This window comes from Erythrolamprus reginae, chromosome 5 (assembly GCF_031021105.1).
Source record: "Erythrolamprus reginae isolate rEryReg1 chromosome 5, rEryReg1.hap1, whole genome shotgun sequence".
NCBI classification, from domain to species: domain Eukaryota; kingdom Metazoa; phylum Chordata; class Lepidosauria; order Squamata; family Dipsadidae; genus Erythrolamprus; species Erythrolamprus reginae.
The window spans coordinates 113,203,121-113,226,994 of NC_091954.1; the positions used below are offsets into that span (position 1 = coordinate 113,203,121).

The window sequence follows — 23,874 nt, forward strand, 5'->3', positions numbered from 1 at the left end:
CCTCTTCACTTAATTTATTCCCCCCCTTCATTTATTCTACATTAAAACTTTGTCACAAACATACCCAACCATGTCAAACCAGAAGGTCATGGCATCTCAGGACTCCTCCACAACTGGATTACTGCATTCCTGTCAAATAGGCAACAAATTGTCAAAATTGGTAGCGCCATCTCCACCCCCGCCCCTGTCATAAGCGGCGTCCCCCAGGGAAGTGTATTAGGTCCTACTCTCTTCATTCTCTACATCAATGATCTCTGTGACCACATAGAAAGCAACTGTGTTCTTTTTGCCTACGATGTGAAACTTTTCAACACCACTGATAACACACTCACTCTCCAAAAAGATCTGGAATTTGTCTCAGACTGGTCTAACACCTGGCAACTTCAAATATCAACCAACAAATGCTCTACCCTCCACATTGGCAAAAAGAATCCTAACCGCACATACGAACTGAATAAACAATCTCTCACTGCTAACTCACATTCTGTAAAAGACCTTGGAATACTAATATCGAATGACCTAAGTGCTGAAGCCCACTGCAACAATATCGCCAAAAGTTGTTAACCTGATCCTACGCAGCTTCTGCTCAGGCAATCTCACTCTACTCACAAGAGCCTACAAAACTTTTGCCAGACCCATCCTAGACTACTGCTCATCTGTCTGGAACCCATATCACATCTCAGACATCAACACCCTTGAAAATGTCCAAAGGTATTTCACCAGAAGAGCCCTTCACTCCTCCACTCGAAACAGAATATCCCACGAGAATAGACTAACAATCCTGGGCCTAGAAAGCCTAGAACTACAGCGCCTAAAACACGATTTGAGTATTACCCACAAGATCATATGCTGCAACGTCCTACCAGTCAATGACTACTTCAGCTTCAACCGCAATAACACAAGAGCACGCAACAGATTCAAACTTAATATGAACCGCGCCAAACTTGACTGTAAAAAATATGATTTCAACAATCGAGTTATCGAAGCGTGGAACTCATTACCGGACTCAATTGTGTCAACCCCTAACCCCCAACATTTCTCCCTTAGACTCTCCACGATTGACCTCTCCAGGTTCCTAAGAGGCCAGTAAGGGGCGTACATAAGTGCACTGGTGTGCCTTTCGTCCCCTGTCCAATTGTCTTTCCTTTCTTTCACTTATCATATATATTCTCTTCCTTTCATATATCCTCTCCTCTAAGTTCACTTTTACCCTCTTTTATATTATCACATGTCTATCTTTCTTCCTATGTATTTGTGTATTGGACAAATGAATAAATAAATAAAAAATAAATAAAAATATGTTAAGTAAATTTGTTACATTTTGCCTTAGTTTCCTTTTGCATGCCAATAAAGAACAAAATTGTCCCCTTGCCATCATTGTCCTTGTGGAACTTTCTCCCTGGTGCTTCCAAGTCAATCTTGAGATAGTTATTTCCTTTTGTCTAACACTTTTTGCTTTTCTTCCTGGTTTCTGTACTTCATTGATTGGAAACAAATAGCAATGCGTCTTTCGATGACCTGTAGTAATTAGCGCTGGTATCCTGTCAACAAGTGATTGCCACATTCATTCTCATACTTGTGACCTTTTGCCACTTAAGTAGCAGAGGAAGAGAAGGTTTTTTGTTTTGTTTTTTTAAATCAAGAGTCAAAGCAGTTAGGGAAAGAAAGTCATGTATTGTATACCTTCTAGAGCAGTGTTTCCCAACCTGTGCAACTTGGAGATATTTGGACTTCAACTCCCAGAATTCCCCAGCCAGCATTCGCTGGCTGGGGAATTCTGGGAGTTGAAGTCCAGATATCTTCAAATCGCCAAGGTTGGGAAACACTGTTCTAGAGCCATTTTGGTGAATGACGAACTTTATACATGAAATAAATAATTAAATGAATAACAAGCAAGAAAGTCATTCAATCGTATCAGGAAAGACTTAATGAACTCAATCTGTATAGTCTGGAGGACAGAAGGAATAGGGGGGACATGATCGAAACATTTAAATATGTCAAAGGATTAAAAGAAAGAAGGAGAAATGGAGGGAGGGAGGGAGGAAGAAGAAATGGAGGGAGGGAGGAAGGAAGGAGAAATGGAGGGAGGGAGGGAGGGAGGAAGAAGAAATGGAGGAAGGGAGGACGGAAGGAAGGAAGGAAAGAGAAATGGAGGGAACAAGGAAGGAAGGAGAAATGGAGAGAGGGAACAAGGAAGGAAAGAAGGAGAAATGGAGGGAGGGAACAAGGAAGGAAAGAAAGAGAAATGGAGGGAGGGAACAAGGAAGGAAGGAAGGAGAAATATATAATATAATATATAATTATATATAATATATAATTATATATAATATATAATTATATATAATATATAATTATATAATATATAATTATATATAATATATAATATATAATTATATAATATATATATATATATTATATATTATACAATATGTAATGTGTAATGTGTAATGTGTAATGTGTAATGTGTAATGTGTAATGTGTAATATGTAATATGTAATATGTAATATGTAATATAATTATAATTTATAATTATAATATAATATAATTAACTCAGTTCTACCGAATAATGTACAATATTGGGTCGAACTGAGTTAATTATATTCGTCTGGCCCTCTAAAACCATCCCCATTTCTCATGCGGCCCCATGGCAAAATTCATTGCCCACCCCTGCTTAAGAGACACCATGGAAAAATATTTAACAGGGGTGAAAAGAAAGGAGGAGAGAGACAGAGATAATGAGACAAACGTAAGTCTCCTGAAAGCTAAGATGAGGAAATATGAGGAAGTGTATGTAGCGTTTGGCTTCACTGTGACTATGGTGGGTGACGAGGAAAGACCGGTATGTTTACTGTGTCTAAAAATGTTGGCAGAGGCCAGCATAGATAAAGCCAAATACACATGACATCCCAATCACCCCAATAAGCTGCTTGAATTTTTTCAGCAAAAATGTGCTGAATATTGCAAACAATCATCCCAGCGGAGAGTTGGGGGGGCGGAACGTTTACGTCTTCCTGGGCGGGGGTGGGTGGGTAACAGAAAATAATTAAGAAACACTGCCTTAGGTTAATATCAATTAGGATTATAAAATCCACAATTAACCCTAACCGCTCCAAACTTGACTGTGAAAAATATGACTTCAGCAACCGAGTTGTCGAAGCATGGAACTCATTACGGGACTCAGTAGTATCAACCCCTAATCCCTAAGATTTTTCCCTTGGACTATCCACGATTGACCTCTCCAGGTTCCTTAGAGGTCAGTAAGGGGCGTGCCTAAGTGCACCAGTGTGCCTTCCGTCCCCTGTTCAATTGTCTCTCCTTATCTCATTTATCTTTTCTTCCTTTCAAATATGTTCACCTATACTTTTATATCTTTTCTTCTATTCTTTTCTTTACTTATATTATTACATATCTACTCTCTTCAAGGTGTATTATGTATTGGACAAAATAAATAAATAAAATTACGGCACAAAGATAATAATTAAAATTATGGTCTTGCCGACTGGTTGATTATTTAAAATTAAATACCTTAAGCAAAACATCTCCTTGAAGCCCAATCCCATTTGCCAACAAAGTCCCGATGAAAGGTAGGGCCACAGGACCAGGAGGCAAATATCTTCGGGTCCAAAATTGTCTCAGGAAGAAGAGAATTAGGAGAACAACCAGCAAAACAAACAAAATTATCCCTATGGCCAACATTGTCCTTCTGCAACTTTCTCTCTGGTGCTTCCAAGTCGATCTCAAGGTGATATGTGTGCAATGCTTTTTGCTTTTCTTCCTGGTTCATCGATTGGAAAATAATAGTCATGCGTCTTTCGATGATCCGTGTAATTAGGGCTGGTATTTGGTCAACAAGTGATTGCCCCATTCATTCTCACACTTCTGGCCATGTGCCATTTAAGTAACAGAGGAAGAGAGGTTGGTTTTTTTTTTTTAAATGAAGGATATGAGGTCAGAGCAACAGCACTTGGAGAAAGAAAGTCACTCCTCCACTCGAAACAGAATATCCTACGAAAATAGACTAACAATCCTGGGCCTAGAAAGCCTAGAACTACGGCGCCTAAAACATGATTTGAGTATTGCCCACAAGATCATATGCTGCAATGTCCTACCAGTCAATGACTACTTCAGCTTCAACCGCAACAACACAAGAGCACGCAACAGATTCAAACTTAATACGAACCGCGCCAAACTTGATTGTAAAAAATATGATTTCAACAATCGAGTTATCGAAGCGTGGAACTCATTACCAGACTCAATTATGTCAACTCCTAACCCCCAACACTTCTCCCTTAGACTCTCCACGATTGACCTCTCCAGATTCCTAAGAGGCCAGTAAGGGGTGTACATAAGTGCACTGGTGTGCCTTTTGTCCCCTGTCCAATTGTCTTTCCTTTCATTCACCTATCTTATATATTCTCTTCCTTTCATATATCCTCTCCTCTAAGTCCACTTTCACCCTCTTTTATATTATCACATGTCTATTTTTCTTCCTATGTATTTGTGTATTGGACAAATGAATAAATAAAAATAAATAAAATAAAATAAAATAAAATGTATTGTATACCATCTAGAGCAGTGGTTCTCAATCTGGGGGTCGGAACCCCTTTGGGGATCGATTGACCATTTCACGAGGGTCACCCGAGACCCTGGGAAAAGACAAATTTCCCCTGGCATTAGGAACTAAAGCTTCTATTCTGGCATCTTGGAACATATTTTTACAATCTGACCAATCAGGTGTTTACAGTGAGGCCGTCCCTCTGACCTTCCTGCCAATCAGCTCAAACTCTGTTGGGAGAATTGGCGCTAGACTTATGGTTGGGGGTCACCACAACACAAGGAACTGTATTAAGGGGTCGCGGCCTTAGAAAGGTTGAGAAACACTGATCTAGAGCCACTTTGGCAAATGAGGCAGTTTATAAATGAAGTAGAGTGATACCTTGTCTTACAAACTTAATTGGTTCCAGGACAAGGTTCTTAAGGTGAAAAGTTTGTAAGACGAAACAATGTTTCCCATAGGAATCAATGGAAAAACGATTAATGCGTGCAAGCACAAAATTCACCCCTTTTTGCTGGCTGAAGTGCCTGTTTTTGCGCTGCTGGGATTCTCCTGAGGCTCCCCTCCATCGGAAACCCCACCTCCAGACTTCTGTGGTTTTGCGATGCTGCAGGGGCATCCCAGCAGGGGAATCCCAGCATCACAAAAATGAGCGCTTCACTGGCAACGGAAGTCCGGAGGTGGGGTTTCCCAGCGAAGGGAGCATCAGTGAAATTGCAGCATCGCAAAAACACCGAAGTCCTCGAAACCTCACCTCCGGACCTCTGTGTTTTTGTGATGCTGCGATTTCGCTGAGGCTCTCCTTGCTGGGAAACCCCACCTCCGGACTTCCGTTGTCAGTGAAGTGCCTGTTTTTGTGCTGCTGGGATTCCACTGCTGGGATTTCCCTGCAGCATCACAAAAACACAGAAGTCCGGAGGTGGGGTTTCCCATGGAAGGGAGCATCAGCGGAATCCCAGCAGTGCAAAAACGGGTGCTTCGCTGGCAACGGAAGTCCGGAGGCGGGGCATCCCAGTGGCGGCAGTGGGTTTGTAAGGTGAAAATAGTTTGTAAGAAGAGGGAAAAAAATCTTAAACCCCGGGTTTGTATCTCGAAAAGTTTGTATGATGAGACGTTTGTAAGACGAGGTATCACTGTATACATCAAGTTGTAAGCAAATGTGTTCTCTTTGCCGATGATGTTAAACTATTTAATACCACCGACAACGCTGCTACCCTTTAACCAGAGCAACACACAAGCACACAACACAAACTTAAACTCCAGCGGTCCTTGGAAGAAGCCGATCATCTAGGGCCTCAACAGTCGGGTTTCAGGTCCGGTTACAGCACGGAAACTGCTTTGGTCGCGTTGATGGATGATCTCTGGCGGGCCCGGGACAGGGGCTTGTCCTCTGTCCTGGTGCTTCTTGACCTCTCAGCGGCTTTCGATACCATCAACCATGGTATCCTTCTGCGCCAACTGGAGGGGCTGGGAGTGGGAGGCACTGTTCTCCAGTGGTTCTCCTCCTACCTCTCCGGTCGGTCGCAGTCCATGTTAGTGGGGGGTCAGGGGTCGACCTGTAGGTTTCTCCCTTGTGGGGTGCCTCAGGGGTCAGTCCTCTCCCCCCTGCTATTTAATATCTACATGAAACCGCTGGGTGAGATCGTCCAAGGGCATGGGGTGAGGTATCATCAATATGTGGATGATACCCAGTTGTACATCTCCACCCCATGTCCAGTCAACGAAGCAGTGGAAGTGATGTGCCAGTGCCTGGAGGCTGTTGGGGACTGGATGGGTGTCAACAAACTCAAACTCAACCCAGACAAGACGGAGTGGCTGTGGGTATTGCCTCCCAAGGAAAATTCCATCTGTCCGTCCATTACCCTGGGGGGGGGAACTATTGACCCACTCAGAGAGGGTGCATAACTTGGGAATCCTCCTCGATCCACAGCTGACATTGGAACATCATCTTTCGGCTGTGGCGAGGAGGGCGTTTGCCCAGGTTTGCCTGGTGCACCAGTTGCGGCCCTATTTGGACAGGGAGTCATTGCTCACAGTCACTCATGCCCTTATCACTTCGAGGTTCGATTACTGCAACGCTCTCTACATGGGGCTACCTTTGAAAAGTGTTCAGAAACTCCAGATCGTGCAGAACGTGGCCGCGAGAGCCATCGTGGGGCTTCCCAGATTCGCCCACATATCTACAACACTCCGTGGCCTACATTGGCTGCCGATCAGTTTCCGGTCACAATTCAAAGTGTTGGTCATGACCTTTAAAGCCCTACATGGCATTGGACCAGAGTACCTCTGGAACCACCTGCTATCGCACGAATCCCAGCGACCGATAAGGTCCCACATCTGGCGGGCCCCAGGGGAAGAGCCTTCTCTGTGGTGTCCCCGGCCCTCTGAAATCAACTCCCCCCGGAGATCAGAACTGCTCCCACCCTCCTTGTCTTCCGTAAACTACTTAAGACCCACCTATACCGCCAGGCATGGGGGATTTGAGACACCTTTCCCCCAGGCTTATTATAATTTATGTTTGGTATGTATGTGCTGTTTGGTTTTTAATTATGATAGGGTTTTTAGGTTTTTTTAAATATTAGATTTGTGCCAGTATAATATTGTTTTTATCGTTGTTGTGAGCTGCCCCGAGTCTTCGGAGAGGGGCTGCATACAAATCTAATAAATTATTATTATTATTATTATTATTATTATTATTATTATTATTATTATTATTATTATTATTATTATTATTATTATTATTATTATTATTATAGTAAACTGCTCTAAACTCGACTGCAGGAAATACGACTTTAGTAACCAAGTAGTTGATGCGTGGAACTCATTACCGGACTCCATAGTGTCATCCCCAAACCCCCAACACTTTACCCTTAGATTATCTACGGTTGACCTATCCAGATTCCTAAGAGGTCAGTAAGGGGTGAGTACAAGTGCACTAGAGTGCCTTCCGTCCCCTGTCCTATTGCTCTCCTATATCTCCTATACCTTTCTTCTATTCCTATATCTCTTCTTCTATTCTTTCATTGATATGTTCTATTACTTTATCTTCTTTTCTATTATTTCTTAGATATATTTTACTATGAGTATCTCCTCTATAACCTTCATCAGGTATTTTACTATGTGTATATAGATTTATACCCACTAAAACCCTCATTGTGTATTGGACAAAATAAATAAATGAAAAAATAAATAAATCCCTGCCCTACTGTCCTATTGTCTTCTTTTATCATTACTTCCTGTTGTGGTTGGCTCTGGGCCAGCTCCTGCCCCAAGCACTGTGGGGGTGGATGTGGGTGAATCCTCCCAGTGTCAGAGACCTGTTTTGCTGCCGACTGCTTCGGACAGTGAAACATCGTTGGAAGCAGGGAGTGACTGTGAAATGGGACCCTCAGAGGGGGTCGTGGCAGGCAGCCCATTAGGAAGCAATTCATCCTCCTCATCTTCGCTGGACTCTGATGAAAAAGCATTTATTGACCTATGTAGGCGAAGGGCCATGAATAGGAAAGTGCAGCTACATAGATATTACAAGAGATAAGAGATTTCACCTGTGGTTGGGTGTGGTTCAACTAATTAGGGCTGCTGTTAAATGGGCATCGTGCCGGCCTCTCAGTGTGGAAGATTATCTGTTCGTGAGAGTGGATGTGGCTTTACTCTCCGGATTTTCCAAGGACTCTGTGTTTTGATATCAGGACTCTGAACTTAAACCATAGTCAAACGTGAGTTGGAAAATATTTGAAGGAGAGTAGCTGTGGTGACTTCACAGCTACTTGTTAATTGCTTTGAGTTTGTTTTGTTTGTTTTTTCACTGCATTGAAATCTGTTTGCTTTGACGGTGAGCCTTTTGATTACCAAAAGGGTGTTTTTGCTTCTATTTTTCTTTGGATAAAGACATTATTCTTGACTTTTCACATGTGTGTCTGCTTTTTCTACCTTTGCATTTAATTAGGGGCTCATGTCGACAGCCCGGTAGAACAACTTCCTATGTTATGTTTATATATATTGCTATCCTATACTTGCTTGACAAATAAATAATATAAAATATAATAAAATATAAAAATTTTAAAATATAAAATATAAAATAATATAAAATATAAAATATAAAATATAAAATATAAAATATAAAATATAAAATATAAAATATAAAATATAAAATATAAAATATAAAATATAAAATATAAAATATAAAATATAAAATATAAAATAATATAAAGTAATATAAAGTAATATAAAGTAATATAAAGTAATATAAAGTAATATAAAATAATATAAAATAATATAAAATAATGTAAAATGTAAAATGTAAAATGTAAAATGTAAAATGTAAAATGTAAAATGTAAAATGTAAAATATTGTTGGCATCATTTTTAAACAGGTATTTCTAAACACCCAGAGGTCTCTACCTGTGCTTTGCTGCTTGTACTCAGGACACCTTTCTCTCAGTAGCAGCTACTGCAGAATCTATTACAACACCCTTCCTTATTAGCAGTTGTTTTAGTTGCAAAAGGCTGCAGAACAACCAGAGACTTATTTGTAAGCAATGTTGAGTGAGGTTTTTCGTGGTTAAAGTCCTGATGCTGGGCTTGGAAGTGTAAATATGAGACATAATCCTGGACTAGATAATATCTCCGTGGCCCATGATCCATCTAGTCTGCCCTTATACTATTTCCTCTATTTTATCTTAGGATGGATATATGTTTATCCCAGGCATGTTTAAATTCAGTTACTGTGGATCTACCAACCATGTCTGCTGAAAGTTTGTTCCAAGCATCTACTACTCTTCCAGTAAAATATTTTTATTGATTGATTGATTGATCGATCGATCGATTGATTGATTTAGTCAAGTATGTATTTGTAGTATACAAAGATATAACAATGTTTATATACATGTTACTACTAAGATAGAAACATTAGGGGACGGAAGGCACGCTGGTGCACTTTTGCATGCCCCTTACTGACCTCTTAGGAATTGGGAAAGGTCAACAGTGGATAGTCTAGGGGTAACGTTTTGGGGGCTAGGTGATGATACTACAGAGTCAGGTAGTGAGTTCCATGCATTAACTACTTGGTTACTAAAGTCCTATTTCTTGCAGTCGAGTTTGGAGCGGTTTACTGCTGTTCTGTTTAAGAAAAGTAACAAATCTTATGTTCCCGGGTCACCCTGACCCGGACCGAAAACTCTTCATTTGCAGTGCTTATGTTTGGTCTTTTTGAAAGCTTTTTTCACTTGGAAAGTAGTCTGAACATTTCTGCACACAATGATATGAAAATTGAAATGAAAAAAGTAAATCTTATTGGTTTATTTTGCGGATATAATGCACGCCCCCCCCTGTTTTTGTGAAATTTTTTTCAATTTATGGATAGTTTTGTTTGCAAAATGCATTCTATTTTACTAAAGTTGGTATGGGATTGGTAGCTTGAACATTTCTGAACATAATGATATGAAAATTGAACTGGAAAAATTGATGCATATTGGTTTATTTTGTTGATGAAATGCACGCCCCCCCGTTTTTTTTAAATAGTCTTCACTTTATGGATAGTTTTGCTAGCAAAATACATTCTATTTTACTAAAGTTGGTGTGGGATTGGTAGCTTGAACATTTCTGAACATAATGATATGAAAATTGAACTGGAAAAATTGATGCATATTGGTTTATTTTGCACATAAAGTATGCCTCAATTATTTCAATTTATATAAAAATTATGCTGTTAATTTCAAACTTACATACTTTTTTTTAGTAAAATGGATTTGTTTCATAAAATTAGTTCTCTGGCTACAATGTGGTTGATTTTCAAAAGGATATTCCAAATATTTCTAGACAAATATGTATAAACAGTGACAATAATGGCACACAGCAAGGCCGAGGGTGGGTGGCCCTTTTGTGGCAAAAATAAACCAATAAGAACCATTTTGTTCAGTTCATTTATATTTTTCTTATATTCAGAAATGTTCAATTTAGTATATCAAACCTTTTTGGGGAAAATTCCTTAGGGATTTGTAGCCTTAAAAAATAGAAATTGACACAAAATTAAAAAAGGATGGGGGGAGGGGCTTTTTGATCAAAATAAAAATATAAGTCTCAATTTTTCCAGTTCAATTTTCATATCATTATGTTCATAAATGTTCAAACTAGTTTTCCAGTTGAAAAGGTTTTCAAAAAGACCAAATTCAAGTGCCTAAAAAAAATCATTTTGGTCCGGGTCTATATGACCCGAACAGACTAAGTGTGACTTTTTTTTTGCCCAGAAAAAAAAATTTTCCCCCACCCCCACAAATATTTTTTTGATGGTCAGCATTGTTAAATTGAGTAAATGAATGCCTAAGATTTTAAAGAATATTTCGGATTTGGAGCATAAAAAAATAAAAAGTGAAAATGGTTGCAAGCAGCTGAGGGGGGAGGGGAGGCCTTATTTCTGATGTTAAAAAACCAGTAAGAATCATTTTGTTCAGTTCCTTTATATTTTTCTTATATTCAGAAATGTTCAAGCTACCAATCCCACACCAACTCCAGTAAAATAGAATGGATTTTGCAAGCAAAACTATCCATAAATTGAAAAAAAATCACAAAAACGGGGGGGGGCACATTTATGTGCAAAATAAACCAATAAGGATTAATTTTTTCATTTCAATTTTCATATCATTGTGTGCAGAAATGTTCAGACTACTTTCCAAGTGAAAAAAGTTTTCAAATTGACCAAACATAAGCACTTCAAATGAAGTGTTTTCGGTCCGGGTCGTATGTGACCCGAACATAAGATTTGTAACTTTTTTTGCCCAGCAAAAACTAAGCCCCCCACCCCCCAAAAAAAATTCTCATAGAGAGAACCCCTGAAATGATGAACCAGCATGAAATTTCAAGTTTCAGATATGCAGGGAAAATTTTTTACAGGGACTCAAACTTGGCTTCGGGTCGCATACGACCCGAACAGAACAGCAGGGTTAAGTTTGTATCTGTTGTGTGCTCCTGTGTTGTGGTGGTTGATGCTGAAGTAGTCATTGACAGGAAGAACGTTGTAGCAGATGATTTTATGGGCTATGCTTAGGTCGCGTTTAAGGCGATGTAGTTCTAAACTTTCTAGATCTAGGATTGTAAGTCTAGTTGCATAGGGAATTTTGTTCTGCCTGGAGGAGTGGAGGGCTCTTCTGGTAAAGTATCTCTGAACATTTTCTAGGGTGTTTATGTCCAAAATGCAGTGTGGGTTCCAGACAGATGAGCTGTTTTCAAGGATTGGTCTGGCAAAAGTTTTGTTTGCTCTGGTTAGCAGTGTGAGATTATAAGTACAGAAACTACGTAGGATTAGGTTAACAACTCTTGAAGCCTTTTTGGCGATTTTGTTGCAGGGGGCTTTGGCACTTAGGTCATTTGACAGAGAGGGTCCGCAACTTGGACGTCCTCCTCGATCCACAGCTCACATTAGAGAAACACCTTTCAGCTGTGGCGAGGGGGGCGTTTGCCCAGGTTCGCCTGGTGCACCAGTGGCGGCCCTATTTGGACCGGGAGTCATTGCTCACAGTCACTCATGCCCTCATCACCTCGAGGCTCGACTACTGTAACGCTCTCTACATGGGGCTACCTTTGAAAAGTGTTCGGAAACTTCAGATCGTGCAGAATACAGCTGCGAGAGCAATTATGGGCGTCTCTAGGTATGCCCATATCACTCCAACACTCCGCAGTCTGCATTGGTTGCCGATCAGTTTCCGGTCACAATTCAAAGTGTTGGTTATGACGTACAAAGCCCTTCATGGCACCGGACCAGAATATCTTCGGGACCGCCTCCTGCCACACGAATCCCAGCGACCAGTTAGGTCCCACAGAGTCGGCCTTCTCCGGGTCCCATCAACCAAACAATGCCATCTGGCGGGACCCAGGGGAAGAGCCTTCTCTGTGGGGGCCCCGACCCTCTGGAACCAGCTCCCCCCTGAGATTAGGATTGCCCCCACCCTCCCTGCCTTTCGTAAACTCCTTAAGACCCACCTCTGCCGTCAGGCATGGGGGAACTAAACATCTCCCCCTTGCCCATGTTGTTTTGCCATTGATTGATTGACTGTGTGTCTGTTTTTATATACATTGGGATTGTTTTATGAATTTATTAATTTTAAACTGTAATTAGATTGTTGGGCATTGGATTTGTTATTATGTACTGTTTTTATTATTGTTGTGAGCCGCCCGAGTTTGCGGAGAGGGGCGGCATATAAATCCAATAAATCTAATCTAATCTAATCTAATCTAATCTAATCTAATGAATATTCCAAGGTCTTTTACGGAGTGAGGGTTGTCTGTAAATTCTTGTTTGTTCAGCTTATAAAATATGGATTAATGTGGATTAATATAACTTTTTGAAAAATGCCAGTGATATTCAAACTAATAATCAAAACATGCCTTGCTATTCATTCCCATCGATGAATATGTGAAACAGGAGGAAGAGCACCAAAAAACCATCAGGCAAAAGCATATATCCATCTCCAAATCTACTAGTGAGCCTCAAAGGAAAAGAAGTAGCTGAACGATGATGATGCTTATAGGGACAATTTTGGGTTTCTTGCTGCTTGCTCCATTGGTTCTCTTCTTCCTGAAACAATTTTGGACCCGAAGACATATGCCACCTGGTCCTTTGTCTCTGCCTCTGATTGGGACTTTCTTGGAACTTGGGCTTTCGCTCCGTGAAGATTACTTCCGTAAGGTATTTAATTCTAACCAGTAGTAATCTTGATTATTTTTTTTAATAACAAAATTATGGTGTAATTGATCATGCCACAATATCCATGTCAGACTTGTTTATAATTGCTTCACAGAGAAATATCAAATAATGGGGCTGAATTTATAGAAGGCAGAGTCTTGTTGAATCTTTGCAATAAATGTTCCACTGGGGAACATCAATTTTGTTATCTTAAATCTGTGACTTGTTTTCGACTAGGTTTTGGCCTCTGGGTCCAAAATTAATCACAGTTTTTGTCTATCACGTCAACTTTTAAAGCTACAGAATACCCTCAAAAGTCATACAAATTGTGCATACAAAGTAAAGTAAAAACCTACCAAATATACTATTTACAAAGAATAATTTTATTCATACAAAGGCTATAATGGTTTCTGCAAGTTAAATTGTGTTCATACAAAAGTTGGTTTTGTTTAATTGAACAGTAATTATACATATTAAGGTAAAATTTTGCACTTATAGAGTGTTTAATCTGTGAACATTCTCGCTTGATGCTCCAACAATAGTCAGCCTTCATATGTACATCCCATCTGCTTTGATGCTTTGCCTCCATGATCTTCAAATCTTGGTGGAATCGCTCACTCTGCTCATCACTGACTGCACCAAAATTTTCTGGGAAGTTAGCAAGATAGCAATGCAAAAAATGCAATTTGATGCTCATGTTGCCTGATTAACTATATATATTATATATATATATATACAGCAAAAAAAATTGTGACATATATATTGAAGGAACATCACAGCTCCTTATTTGCTTCTCGGCCCAACCCAGGGCCATTTCCAAGGCAGTTAATTTTATTGATAGCCAACAATTCTATCTGTATGTTGTTGTTGTTTTTTTTGCTGAATTTGAAAATTAAGGGAGACTAGGATAGATCTATTTCGGCCTTATTTTGGCCTCATCAGCTAGCCATACTCACTGGGACTTGAACTTGCAACCTTTGCCTTGTAAGGCAGAGAATTATCCTCTAGGCTACAGTATCTAATCCCTTCAGCTCTCTACCAGGGAAGGGTTACATTATTTTTGTATCGATATATATATGGGTATGGCTAGCTGATGAGGCCAAAAATAAGGCCGAAATAGATCTATCCTAGTCTCCCTTAATTTTCAAATTCAGCTTAAACATGTGACACACACACACACACACACACACACATATATATATATATATTTGTTTTCGTAGATTTCAAATATATATATATATAGTGTAGAGAAAAAACTTGACATGGCAGAAGAAAACTAACCACAGTTTTGAAACCAGCATGCCTAATTAACTATTAAAAAGGTCAAAAATCAAACTCATCAGAAATCATGTTACGCATTGTTCCCCAGTGTACTGGAGCCAATTCTTCAGAGGGAGGATGGTGGTACAAAAATTCAATAAGTGATTAAAATAGGCAAAACCAAAATAAATCAATAAAAGGCTTTCCCTTTTTAGGAAAATAATTTTCAAAATCAGAAAGATGTTCTTGACAAGAATCTTAGACAGGAAGAAATAATTCTAAACAAGGAGAATTGAATCTAGTGAAAAGTCTTAGAATTCAGGATTTTGGAAATACCTGTGGAGGGCATAGAGAATTAAATAGGAATAATCCATCTATTTGCAATATTTCCCATTTTTTCTTCACTTGATAGCCTATAAAACAATATGGAAATATTTACTCCTTGTGGTATCGGCAACAACCTGTGATAGTTCTCTCTGGATTCAAAGCTGTGAAAGAAGAAATGGCCAATTTCCCAGATGAATTATCTGATCGACCAGATAATCCTTTCTTGACTGCTTTAGGGAAAAGAAAGGGTAAGTGCAAATTGTAAGAAATTCCACCTTAATAGCCATCAAACTCTTCTAATTTGTGGTAATATTGTGCATTGGGGGTTGGGGGTGGGAGGCACTGTTCTCCAGTGGTTCTCCTCCTACCTCTCCGGTCGGTCGCAGTCGGTGTTAGTGGGGGGCCAGAGGTCGACCCCGAGGTCTCTCCCTTGTGGGGTGCCTCAGGGGTCGGTCCTCTACCCCCTGCTATTTAATATCTACATGAAACCGCTGGGTGAGATCATCCAAGGGCATGGGGTGAGGTATCATCAGTACGCTGATGATACCCAGCTTTACACCTCCACCCCATGCCCAGTCAACGAAGCAGTGGAAGTGATGTGCCGGTGTCTGGAGGCTGTTAGGGCCTGGATGGGTGTCAACAGACTCAAACTCAACCCGGATAAGACGGAGTGGCTGTGGGTTTTGCCTCCCAAGGACAATTCCATCTGTCCTTCCATTATCCTGGGGGGGGGGAATTATTGACCCCCTCGGAGAGGGTCCACAACTTGGGCATCCTCCTCGATCCACAGCTCACATTAGAGAACCATCTTTCAGCTGTGGCGAGGGGGGCGTTTGCCCAGGTTCGCCTGGTGCACCAGTTGCGGCCCTAGCTGGACTGGGACTCACTGCTCACAGTCACTCATGCCCTCATCACCTCGAGGTTCGACTACTGTAATGCTCTCTACATGGGGCTACCTTTGAAAAGTGTTCGGAAACTCCAGATCGTGCAGAATGCAGCTGTGAGAGCAGTCATGGGCTTACCTAGGTATGCCCATGTTTCACCAACACTCCGCAGTCTGCATTGGTTGCCGATCAATTTCCGGTCACAATTCAAAGTGTTGGTTATGACCTTTAAAGCCCTTCATGGCATCGGACCAGAATATCTCCAGAACCGCCTGCTGCCGCACGAATCCCAGTGACCGATTAGGTCCCACAGAGTGGACCTTCTCCGGGTCCCGTCAACTAAACAATGTCGGTTGGCGGGCCCCAGGGGAAGAGCCTACTCTGTGGCGGCCCCGACACTCTGGAACCAACTCCCCCCGGAGATTAGAACTGCCCTTACTCTCCTTGCCTTTCGTAAGCTCCTTAAGACCCACCTTTGTCGTCAGGCATGGGGGAACTGAGACATCTCCCCCGGGCATATACAATTCATGAATGGTATGTCTGTCTGTATGTTTGTTTAGAAAATGGGTTTTTTAAAATATTTTTAAACTGTAATTTAGATTTGTTGTAAATTGTTTCACTTTGTTGTGAGCCGCCCCGAGTCTGCGGAGAGGGGCGGCATACAAATCTAAATAATAAATAATAAATAAAATAAATAAATATTATGTGGGACCGGGGTGGGGTGGGGGGGGGGGAGAGTAAGAGGTAGCCAGTAGTGAGCAGCCAAATTTTTTATTGCCACACTGGGTGTGGCTTATTTTGTGGGTGTGGCTTGATGGGCATGTGACTGGGTAGGAGTGGCTTGCCGGCCATGTGACCAGTTGGGAGTGGCTTGAATGATCATCATTCGTGAACTGTTAAGTCCTCGACTTACAACCTCACCAGTGTCGCTTGCTGGGGTGACAATTTGCTTCGCGTTTCCTACGCTCTACTTCCTGGGTCGCTCCCTGCCTCAGACTGGGTAGCTAGGTGAACAAGTGCCGATCAGCTGTTGAGAAAAGATGGGGGAGGAAAAGGACCCCCCGCAATTCCTGCCGATGCTGCTGGCGTCCCTGCCCCTTTCCAAGGAGAAGGAGGACGGGGGGGGGGGGGATTTAAAAATATTGGAATGCCAAGGGAGAGTCCCAAGGTTATTATTGCTGCACGATGGCTTTTCATCTCAGCTGCAGGTGGAGTGAGGGCTTCGCAAGGGGAAAAAGACTGCAGCTGCTGCTGCGTGCTCCTCACTTTTTTCCTCTTTCCTCCTTCCTGGCCTCAGGAGATGACCGCGTGAGGCTGGAGGGGAGCCGAGCAGGAAAGATGGAAGCTTGTCTGATGCCAGGAAGGAGGAAAAAGTAAAAAAAAACGAAGGACAAGCAGCAACAGCAGCAGGGGAAAAAAAGAGAGCCGAGAGGAGACTGGCAAACCAGGAAGTGACAGCCACTGGTCATCTGGAGCTGTGAACACAGCTTCATTTCCGCTGGTGGAACTGTATTCCACCCTGTCCTGCCTGCTGCCCACCCCTGGATGTAGCAAAAAAAAAAAAGATTTACAAGAATGAGACAACCTCGAAATTGTATTAATGTCTACCACAACTACCAATGCTCTAATTTGAGTGTTAATTAGAGTGCCATTCATGTCTAATCATTCAATTATGATTAGAGATGGCCAGGCCAAAATATTTTATCAGTAGTTGGTGCAGTTCCCCACTACAAGTATTTCTTGTGACCTAGAAGTTAGATTGCTACTAGCCTTTGTCTCAGGCTGTTGGCAACAATAAATTTATTTATTTATTTATTTATTTATTTATTTATTTATTTATTTATTCATTCATTCATTCATTCATTCATTCATTCATTCATTTATTCATTCATTCATTTGTCCAATACACAAATACATAGGAAGAAAAATAGACATGTAGTAATATATATAAGGGTAAAAGTGAACTTAGAGGAGAGGATATATGAAAGAAAGAAAATATATATGATAAGTGAGAGAAAGGAAAGACAATTGGACAGTGCACAATTGCTGGCAGATATTAGGTCTATCTGGAAAAATATGTCACCCAGACATGATCTGACCTACAAGATCCCTTCCAACTCTGTTAATCTGAAAAAAAAGATATCATGAAAAATAAACAAACTATTTGAGTACATTTTACTAGGGAATGTAAGGGTTAGGTTGCTTAGGAGTCATAACCCCTATGGCAACCACGAACTTCTCCTGCTCACCTCACCTCTATTTATACTGGCACTTAATTATAGAGTTAATGTTCACCTCTCAAAAAATGGTGCATGATGTGAAGATGGAGGGCATTGTCATCAGAGGGGTTTTTACAAAAAAAAAAAATCAGTGGTTAACTGACCACTGAAACTCATCCACATAAATGGAATTTACAATATTTTAGTCAATCTTGGTACCTAAGTGCAATAGGAACTTGATTAAATTTGATAAATAAAAAAGCCATTAGCCCATTTTGCTGGTTGGTTTAAGTGTTGTGGGTGGAAGGTGCAGATGGATTGTGCCACTACTAATAAGATCCAGTCTCTGGCGCCTATAACATAACGTTCTTGTACATAAACAATTACACCATCTAAGATGGTTTTGATGTCCATCATATATGATAGAGGTTGGCAAGAACTGAACCACAGCATGTATGTCTCCCAACGTCCAAATAAATAAATGTTTTGTAAATAAAAAATAACATGCCCAGAATTTTATAAAAATGGCAACAGGTCACAAGGTTTTGGTATCCCCACCTGAAATTCAAGACAGATGTTTGGCAAAAACTGGACCTAAATGTTTTTTTAAAAAAATGTGAATGTTAACATTCATGAGCTTAGAAGAGTCATGTGGTAACTCGGCCAGCCAATGGGATCTATGTGCTACTGAGCATGTCCAAGGAACTGAGCTTGGAGCAGGGTATGGTCTCTAGTCTCAGTTAAGATCCAGTTCAGTCTGCAGTTATGTCTGTCTTAAGATTCCATGAAATATGATCTCTGTAATGTATCTGCTCTCAACTTACTATAATGAAGAATATATGGTACTGTAAATATTTGTATTTGTATTTGTATTTATTAGATTTGTATGCCGCCCCTCTCCGTAGACTCGGGGCGGCTCACAACACAATAAAACAGTTCATAACAAATCTAATAATTTACTATTTAAAATATTTAAAAAACCCCATTATTAAGCAGACATACATACAAACATACCATACATAAATTGTATAGGCCTGGGGGAGATATCCCAGTTCCCCCATGCTTGACGACAAAGGTGGGTTTTGAGGAGTTTACGAAAGGCAAGGAGGGTAGGGGCAGTTCTAATCTCTGGGGGGAGCTGGTTCCAGAGGGCCGGGGCCACCACAGAGAAGGCCCCTGGGGCCCGCTACCCGACATTGTTTAGTTGACGGGACCTGGAGAAGGCCAACTCTGTGGGACCTAATTGGTCGCTGGGATTCGTGCAGAAGAAGGCGGTCTCGGAGATATTCTGGTCTGATGCCATGAAGGGCTTTATAGGTCATAACCAACACTTTGAATTGTGACTGGAAATTGATTGGCAACCAATGCAGACTGCGGAGTGTTGGTGTAACATGAGCATACCTTGGGAAGCCCATGACTGCTCTCGCAACTGCATTCTGCACGATCTGAAGTTTCCGAACACTTTTCAAAGGTAGCCCCATGTAGAGAGCGTTTCAGTAGTCGAGCCTCGAGGTGATGAGGGCATGAGTGATTGTGAACAGTGACTCCCAGTCCAAATAGGGCCGCAACTGGTGCACCAGGTGAACCTGGGCAAACAGCCCCCTCGCCACAGCTGAAAGATGGTTCTCTAATGTGAGCTGTGGATCAAATATTTTTGATGTGATTATAAAGAAGTTATTTGATTCAGTTAAAAGCAGTCAAGTTTCTGATTTACTTCTACAAAAGAGGAAATCCTCTGATAGGAATCACTTATTATTGTCTACTGATGCCTTCAGGAATTATATTCTCCAATGGCCACAACTGGAAACAGCAGCGACACATTGGCATCACTTCTTTGCGGAAGCTGGGCCTGGGGAAGAAAAGCATTGAGCATCAGATAGAAGATACGGCCCAAACGTTGGTGGGGATATTTAGAGAAACAAAAGGTATGTCGTTTGGAGTAGTGATTCAAATCCCCTTCTGCCAAAATCTTTTCCATTTTGAGTATTTTAAATAAAAATTGTTAGAAATTCTATTTTTGGTATATAACATAGCGCAAACAAACAGTACATTCACCATGTGCTTTACTGCTCAACCATATTACTGTAACAGGAAACAGGAACTCTGATCAGAACATATAAGAAACCATATATAAAAAGAGCCGGGGTGGTGCAGCAGGTAGAGTGCTGTACTGCAGGCCACTGAAGCTGACTGTAGATCTGAAGGTCAACGGTTCAAATCTCATCACCGGCTCAAGGTTGACTCAGCCTTCCATCCTTCCAAGGTGGGTAAAATGAGGACCCAGATTGTGGGGGCAATATGCTGGCTCTGTTAAAAAGTGCTATTGCTAACATGTTGTAAGCCGCTCTGAGTCTAAGGAGAAGGGCGGCATAAAAATCGAATAAATAAATAAATAAATAAATAAATAAATAAATAAATAAATAAATAAATAAATAAATAAATAAATAAATAAATAAATAAATAAATAAATAAGTATGGATGCAAACTAACTGCCATCTGCAGCTTACATAATTCTGTAGTTGTTGCAATACAAAATAGAGTGGTCCCTCTACCTAAGAACGCCTCTACTTATGAACTTTTCCACATAAGAACCTGGTGTTCAAGATTTTTTTTGCTTCTTCTCAAGAAAAAATTTCACTTACACACCTGAGGCTCCGAAACTGTAACTGGAAAAGGCGGGGAGAAGCCTCTGTAGGGCCTCTCTAGGAATCTCCTGGGAGAAAACAGGGCCAGAAAAGGCGGGGAGAAGCCTCTGTGGGGCCTCTCTAGGAATCTCCTGGGAGGAAACAGGGCTGGAAAAGGCAGGGAGAAGCCTCTGTAGGGCCTCTATAGGAATCTCCTGGGAGAAAACAGGGCCAGAAAAGCCGGGGAGAAGCCTCTGTAGGGCCTCTCTAGGAATCTCCTGGGAGGAAACAGGGCTGGAAAAGGCAGGGAGAAGCCTCTGTAGGGCCTCTATAGGAATCTCCTGGGAGAAAACAGGGCCAGAAAAGGCGGGGAGAAGCCTCTGTGGAGCCTCTCTAGGAATCTCCTGGGAGGAAACAGGGCCTCCACCCTCCCTGTGGTTTCCCCAATCGAACACATTATTTGCTTTTACATTGATTCCTATGGAAAAAATTGATTCTTCTTACAAACTTTTGTACTTAAGAACCTGGTCACGGAACGAATTAAGTTCGTAAGTAGAGGTACCACGGTACTTCTAACATGTATTCAAACAAAAATAGATACAGCGATCCCTCATTTTTCGCGGGGGATGCATTCCAAGATCACCTGTGAAAAATGAATTTCCGTGAAGTAGATGAAAGATATATTTTTATGTATTTAACGAGTATTTGGACTTTTAAAAACCCACCCTTTGCATTAAACAGTCATTCTATAATGTTTGTCATTATAGAACTACTACTACTACTACTACTACTACTACTACTACTACTACTCACTGGAAGTTAGACTGAATAACCATTTGGCAGGGATGGTATAAAAGTCCTGCCTTGAGATGGGGATTGGAGTAGAAGACCTCGAAAGTCCCTTCCGGCTGCATGATTCCGTTTCTAGTACAAATAGGAGAGGCTGGGTTCATGATAAAATATCCTTCCTTTGCAGGTCAACCATTTGACCCTTCATTTTCAGTACTAAACGTGGTTTCTAACGTCATATGTGCTTTGAGTTTCGGACATCAGTTTTCTGCAGAAGATGAAGAGTTCCAGAAGCTGGTTCAAGCCCTTCAAATTATTTTCAAAGTCATGGGTGACGCTTTTCATGTGGTGAGTCATTTTTTCTACTAATGAAGCAAAGCTCTCAGCAAACTACGTTTCCCTCATTTTTTTTTCATGGAATCCTAGAATTGACATCATGCAGGAAGTTTTGGAAATACTCTACTCTTCTTTCCAGTGTGTGTGTGTGTGTGTGTGTGTGTGTGTGTGTGTGTGAGAGAGAGAGAGAGAGAGAGAGAGAGAGAGAGAGAGAGAGAGAGAGAGAGAGAGAAAGTGTTCTGTCGGGCTCTCTGGTAGAATCCTCCCAAAAATTCACAGGTACAAATTTCAGACACACACACGTTTGAAAATTCAAAACAATGTTCTTTATAATGAAAAGTCACTTAAACTAAGCCCTCTTTTGGTATAGCAAAGAGCCCTCATCTCCAAACAAACTGGTCATTTGTACAAGTCCCTTATCAGTCCTGTGATACTTAGCTTGCAGCTGTGAGGCAATTCACAGTCCTTCTTCTTCCACAAAGTGAAACACACTTTGCTCTGCTTTAGTTTCAAAGCGGGGACACAACAAGTCAGTCAGTAAAGCAGTCACGAAACACAACAATCAGATAATCCTCCACAATGGCCAAACCCACAGGCTGCTATTTATAACAGCCTCACTAATGACCACAGCCCCACCCAACCACCGGTGGCCTAATTTTCTTTGATAATAATCTCTCAGTTGTTGCTGCCTATGCATCGCTCTCTGCATGCGTGGTTGTATCATTAACTCTTGTTCTGAATCCAAGGAGGAGCTAGATAATTGATCTCCTTCTGAGCTGTCTGCCACACTCTCCTGCTCCCTGTCACTCATGTCTTCTTGGTCAGAGGAGCCTTCATCTTCAGATTCTACCGGGGGCAAACCAGGTCTGCAGCATGTCCTTGGGGCAGGAGCTGCGCCAGAGCTAACCACAACCGAGAGTAAAAAATTCCAGGAGTCCAAGATAAGAAAAGAAAAAAAAATATTTTAAGCAAAACCAAATTAACAAAGATCATATTGAGACCAAAGAGTTCACGGAAAATGTCCATGAGTCTCTAGGGTAACTATCAATACAGGATACAGTACTGATACAATACGGTAGCAGGCGGTACCTCTGGAACCGCCTGCTACCGCATGAATCCCAGAGGCTGATAAGGTTCCACAGAGTTGGCCTTCTCCGGGTCCCGTCAACTAAACAATGTCGTCTGGCGGGCCCCAGGGGAAGAGCCTTCTCTCTGGCGGCCCCGGCCCTCTGGAATCAACTCCCCCTGGAGATTAGAACTGCTCCCACCCTCTTTGTCTTCCGTAAACTACTTAAGACCCACCTATACCGCCAGGCATGGGGGATTTGAGACACCTTTCCCCCAGGCTTATTATAATTTATGTTTGGTATATATGTGCTGTTTGGTTTTTAATTATGATAGGGTTTTTAGTTTTTTTAAAATATTAGATTTGTGCCTGTATAATACTGTTTTTATCGTTGTTGTGAGCTGCCCCGAGTCTTCGGAGAGGGGCGGCATACAAATCTAATAAATGATGATGATGATGATGATGATTATTATTATTATTATTATTATTATTATTATTATTATTATTATTATTATTATTATTCTACATTTTAATTCTCAGTTTCCACACCCCTGTTTCCTCCCATATTACCCCCATATTAGAAACATAGAAACGTAGAAGACTGACGGCAGAAAAAGACCTCATGATCCATCTAGTCTGCCCTTATACTATGTCCTGTATTTTTATCTTAGGATGGATATGTTTATCCCAGGCATGTTTAAATTCAGTTACTGTGGATTTACCAACCACGTCTGCTGGAAGTTTGTTCCAAGGATCTACTACTCTTTCAGTAAAATAATATTTTCTTACGTTGCTTTTGATCTTTTCCCCAACTAACTTCAGATTGTGTCCCCTTGTTCTTGTGTTCACTTGTGTTCACTTTCCTATTAAAAACACTTCCCTCCTGAACCTTATTTAACCCTTTGACATATTTGTGTTGGTGAGACAACACTTTCACTGCCCATACTTCCCCTTTTTGGGGTATCTCTCTAAACCTTTCTGGACTTTCTAAGTTTCATTAATGATTGACAATCGTGTCTTTATTGGTCCTGCAATATTTCCTCACTTCTTGTTTATCCTTTGTAAAAGTTACTTGCACATGGGCTTGTGATACAGTTCCATATTTGTAGAGGATCAGATCTTCTCCTTTTATAGGAAC

At 41.0% G+C, this 23,874-nt stretch overlaps 1 protein-coding gene across 1 annotated transcript in view; it reads left to right on the forward strand.

Annotated features, from left to right (window-relative positions):
• The first annotated feature begins 13,063 nt into the window (after positions 1-13,063).
• LOC139168234 (cytochrome P450 2J2-like) overlaps positions 13,064-23,874 on the forward strand; it is a 63,959-nt gene continuing 53,148 nt past the window's right edge. The window contains exon 1 of the mRNA XM_070753749.1: positions 13,064-13,234. Within this exon, the coding sequence (XP_070609850.1) occupies positions 13,064-13,234 (171 nt within the window). The remainder of the gene's footprint in view (positions 13,235-23,874) is intronic.